The following is a 5,703-nucleotide window of genomic DNA, read 5'->3' as shown; positions in this document are numbered from 1 at the left end:
ATGTTAAAGATGGGATTGGGTTCTTGGTGTGCGTTTCTTGTCCTCCTGGTAATTATTCTTTTCTTATATCAACTCATGAAACATCATCACTATTTGTGTACGTAAAAGTATAAAACATGAAATCTATTTAGTTAATTATTAGAAGTTTATTAATCTTGTAATAATATGTTTGGCTGTTCATCATAAAGATCAATATGACAGTATAGTAATATTGATCAGTTTATAACAGTTAATATATATATGAATTTTGCAGTACTTTTCTTGGAGTAGCGAATGTCATCAAGAGACGAATGGAGATCAATACAGCTCGGATATAAGACTTCCAAGTGCTAGCAAAGAAGATCATGATCATCATGGCCATATGCATAATGTTGATGATCATGGTCCATCATCATCATCATCCTCACACACTCATCTTGACCGTTCAACACTACAACAGTCGGTTTTCCTCAACATCAACGACATAAAAGTGGGGTTAACAAAGCCCATTTATTTTCCAAAGAAGAAGAAAGCGTCTCCTCCATTTCTGGGAAGACAAATATTAGGAGACCCTAACTCGATTCCATTCTCCTCAGAACAACTTCCCAACTTTCTTAGGCTATTCTCAGCCCTCAAGGTTCACCACAAGCCAAAGCCATGGAGTTCACTCTCCAAATGTGTGAGTCTAACCCCATAAAAGGGGAGACAAAGATGTGTGCCACTTCTTTTGACTCCATGCTTGAGTTCGTACGTGGCATGTTCGGATTGGACGGCTTGGGCCACGGGTTCACACATCTCACAACCACCTTCTACAACGATTCCAATACCATGTACCAAAACTACACCGTTTTGGAGGACCTGAGAGAGATACCAACACCCAAGATGGTGGCATGCCATCTTATGGAATTTCCTTACGCTGTGTATGGCTGCCATAGCATGGCCAAGGACAGGAAGCTCTTCAAGGTGTCGTTGAGTGGCCACATGGGAGACAGAGTTGAAACCATTGTCGTTTGTCACATGGATACCTCGCTGTGGGATTCAGATCATCCTTCCTTCAAGGCCCTAGGGTTTGGGCCAGGCATGGGACCTGTCTGTCATTTCTTCCCTGATCACACTAATTTCGTATGGCTTCCTTCCTCTGTTCAAGTCTAAGCTATATTTCAGCAAATAAATCTTTAGGGTTTATATATGGCCCTTTACTCTAGAAATATGAATCGTATTACTGTTCGTCATTTCTTTCTTGTGGTATTGTAAAGTGTTTGTGTTGTTTCCCTTTTAATTTCGATGAAATAAGTAACAGAGGGACATTAATATTGTAGCTTTACATCAATTTGGATCTGATTCAAATTGATGTATACTATATATAAAATTATCTTTAATGCATGGTGTAAATTTTACTATTAAATGTGTTTAAGAAGTCAGTCGTCAAATGTCAATTAGTAAATCATAATAATTATTCACAATATGATAAATAAAAAATGTTAAATTTGACACAATTTTTAGAATATCATTAAAGTAGTAATTTTTTTTACAACGTTCTAAAATAATGGCAAAAACCTATAATCAATCCAAACATCATTATTAAAAATAAAACAACAATCCACAAATTTCATGAATTACCAATGCATCACCTTAAAAGCTTTCGAAACAAATTAAATGTGCTTAAAAAGTTAGTCGTCAATTTTCAATTAGTAAATCATAATAATTATTTACAAAATGATAGAATTAAAACGTGGGTTTTCAACTCCTTTAAGAAATTGAACCTATATAATTAAATATAGTTTTATAATATTATAAAATATATATTCTCAAAGTAAGTTCCCAAGTCTATATGAAGCAACATTTTAATCATTTAACTATATTATATATAATATATATATATATATGATAGCAATCTATGTCTTTAAGATACCTCTCATGTTTTTGATCCTAAACCATAAATTAATATGTATAATATATATAATTAAGATGTATTCCATTCATCATTTTTCTCTAGATTCATATGATAACCATATTACTTTTCTATATCTAATCGCATGAATTTTAACACATTATACTTCTACATTATTGTTATATATTTTAATATTTAAAATGATTTTTTTTTGGAATAATGGGAACTTAAAAACAAATAAATAAGACAAAACAAATATGTTCCAATATGAATAGAGATATTTTACCAAATAAGGAAATGATTCTATTGGACAACTTTTTCAATATAGTTTCAAGAGCAATTTAGTCAATTAAACAATTGAAAGTTATGACATAAATTCACCCCTAGGGTAATATGTCACTATTACAATATATATATTAGAGAAGAACAAAAAAACAAGGAAATTAGAGTTAGATATGGTTCATCTTACTAACATATTGTGTATATATATATATATTTATAGATGGATTGAATGTAATATTCTTACCAATATGTTTTTAGGATATTATTCTTTTATTCTTATCTAAAAAAGATTTCTAATTTTTTTCTTGATTGGATGGAGAACTAGTTATAATATAATATAGAGTTCTTTGTTTAGAAATAAAACTCCTTACAAAAGGTTTCAAAGCACATAAAATATTAATGAAAATAATTTAGAATATAAATAAAAAATATTTATTTACATTTTATTACTGATTTAATGAATCATCGAATGTAATAACTTAATTTTCAGTATTTTTGTTATTAATTAAGTAATGAACTTTTCTTTTTTGAAGAAAAAGCAATGCCACGGTTGCACTTTTTCGAAAATTATATATTATGTTTATTTAGGGTTAAATGAGAGAAATAATGTATGAGTATATATTTTAGTTTTTTTGCTCTCATAACATAAATGAAAAGATTTGGATATATATCATTTTAAACACAACCCAACATCAATCCCTACCTACCTACCTATACCTACTGTATTTATGGAAGATAACATGTATAAATTTATAGGACAATTCTATTGGGCTTCACTTTAAGCCCTATCGGTGGGGCTCTCAGTGTTTTTCGAACCGTGTACAGTTTTTGGCGCGATTTTTTTTATGACCATATATATTGTAGTCATTTAGAACATCCTGCAAATTTAAAAAAAATATCTGAATAGTTTACAGTACCGAAAACTAGATTCAAACATGTTACTTTCCACTCGCATAAAAAAAATTAGTCACGAGTGCAACAACATATTTGAACTTAGTTTTCAGTACTATAAACTATTCAGAATTTTTGGAAAATTCGCAGGATGCTCTAAACAGCTACAATATACACGATCATAAAAAAAATCGCGCCGAAAACTGTTCATGGATCGAGAACAATGAGAGTCCAACCAGTAGAGCTTAAAGTGAAACCCCTGTAGAAGAATTACCCTAAATTTATATATATATATATTGGATAATTCTTCTATAGGGGCTTCACTTTAAGCCCTACCAGTAGGGCTCTCAGTGTTTCTTAACTCATGAACAGTTTTCGGCGCGACTTTTTTTTATGACCGTGTATATTGTAGCTATTTACAACATCTTGCAAATTTTTAGAAAATTTCGAATAGTTTACAGTACCGAAAACTAGGTTAAAACATATTGTTTTCCACGCGCATAAAAAAAATTAGTCACGCATGCAACAACATGTTTGAACCTAATTTTTCGGTACTGTAAACTATTCATAATTTTTTGAAAATTTGCAGGATGCTCTAAATAGGTACAATATACACGATCACAAAAAAAATCGCGCCAAAAACTGTTAACGGATTGTAAACACTGAGAGTCCTACCGATAAGGCTTAAAGTACCAACCACATGCACGCATTAATCTTATGTGTGGCTATAATACAATGTGTACCCATTATTTCACTCATTAAAATGATGATTGCTTGAAAAAACACCATATATAGATAATGCAACCTACAAAACAAAGTTCCCAACTTTTTTCTCAATTTTGACTTTATTTATTATTCTCTGTACTCGTGTATTGGTGGTGTAAATTTTCTCTAAATTAATTTCACACATTATCTTTTCTTTTTCCTATTTGTTCGAAGCTGGGAAAGCATATTAATAATATGGCATTTAACGAGAGTAGTTGAGAAAGAATGGACACATGATTTTTTGGGACGTAAATGAGGTTTTAATAGTTCAATAAGAGGGGCAAAATGTAACGTATTTATTTGATATGATCCGGTTGGTGGTATTTTTATTTTTAATATTTTGGTGGAATAAATGTGCATTTTATGGGCCTTTGCTGGCATAAATTATTGAGAAATTAATAATACAAGGCCCTAGGGTTTGAGCCAGGGATGGGACCTGTGTTTCATTTCTTCTCTGATCACACTTATTTTGTATGGCTTCCTTCCTCAATGCAAGTCTAAGCTATATGAGCAATAAATCTTCTATCTTTATATATTGCAGCAATAAATATCTTTAGGGTTTCTTTACTCTAGAAATGTGAATCGTTTTACTATTCGTCATTTCCTTCTTGTGGTATTGTTTTTTTTTTATTATTGTCAAGAAAAATAATTTTCTTGTGGTATTGTTAAGTGTTTGTGTTGTTTCCCTTTTAATTTCGATGAAATAAGTAAGAGAGGGACATTAATATTGTAGCTTTACATCAACCCTATCAGAAAGAGAGTGATAATTTGAAAGAGATCTAACTAAGAGCTATATGTACCAAGCATTGTCAGGCATTACTAACCCAACACTACAGAAAAATACTACTTCCCCAAAAGTCACTAACCCTATCAGAAAGAGAGTGGGACGATGAGTGATAATTGATAAACTTCATTATTAAAATAGTAAAACAAACAAAAATTATTTGAATATAGAAATTGAAAATTTTATTTAATAAAAGTTTTTACAATTAATAATGATAAAATAAAAATTACTACATTTCTTATCATAATTTATTTTTTAATTAATTAAATAATAAAAGTTTGATTCAACATTATTTAATTAAATAATTTAATTTAATTTTTTATTAAATAACAATATCTAATTGAATAATTTAATTTAATTTAATAAAAGTGTTAAAAATTAATAATGATTAATTAAATAAATAATAAATTATTTTAAGAAATTATTTTAATTTGTTTATTAAATATTATTATCTAATATTAACTAGTATTAAATTATTTGAATATAGAAATTAAAAATTTTATTTAATAAAAGTTTTTAGAATTAATAATGATTAATTAAAAATTACTACATATCTCATAATAATTTATTTTTTAATTTTTTAATTAATTAAATAATAAAACTTTGATTCAAATTATTTAATTAAATAATTTAATTTAATTTTTGTATTAAATAACATTATCTAATTGAATAATTTAATTTAATTTAATAAAAGAGTTAAAAATTAATAATGGTTAATGAAATAAATAATAAATTATTTTAAGAAATTATTTTAATTTGTTTGTTAAATATTATTATCCAATATTAACTGCTATTAAATTATTTGAATATAGAAATTGAAAATTTTATTTAATAAAAGTTTTTACAATTAATAATGATTAATTAAAAATTACTACATATCTTATAATAATTTTTTTTTGTCCCGGTATGCTTGTGATTGATGGTTGTTGACTACAACCATCAATTACAGGGATATCGGCACAGAAATGATAAGTTTAAAATATTAATAATAAAATAATGAATTTTTTTTTTTAATTTGAATATTATTATCTAATAAAACATCATAAAATAACATAAGATATTAATATATTTGATAAGATTTCAAAAATGATAACAATTTTGTTTGTTATTT

The 5,703-nt window shown here is 27.8% G+C and overlaps 1 protein-coding gene across 1 annotated transcript; it reads left to right on the top strand.

The window, feature by feature from the left end:
• Positions 1-636: 636 nt before the first annotated feature.
• On the top strand, positions 637-1,131 carry LOC133784662 (BURP domain protein USPL1-like). The gene has a single exon (XM_062223952.1). It carries the CDS (start codon positions 637-639, stop codon positions 1,129-1,131), a length of 495 nt encoding a protein of 164 aa, XP_062079936.1.
• Positions 1,132-5,703: the final 4,572 nt, after the last annotated feature.

Source organism: Humulus lupulus, chromosome 6 (assembly GCF_963169125.1).
Source record: "Humulus lupulus chromosome 6, drHumLupu1.1, whole genome shotgun sequence".
In the NCBI taxonomy this organism is placed as follows: domain Eukaryota; kingdom Viridiplantae; phylum Streptophyta; class Magnoliopsida; order Rosales; family Cannabaceae; genus Humulus; species Humulus lupulus.
This window is presented reverse-complemented; position numbering and strand designations above follow the sequence as displayed.

Excerpts from the sequence above, each read along its gene's own strand:
- LOC133784662 (XM_062223952.1), top strand. The coding sequence starts at position 637 with ATGGAGTTCACTCTCCAAATGTGTGAGTCTAACCCCATAAAAGGGGAG.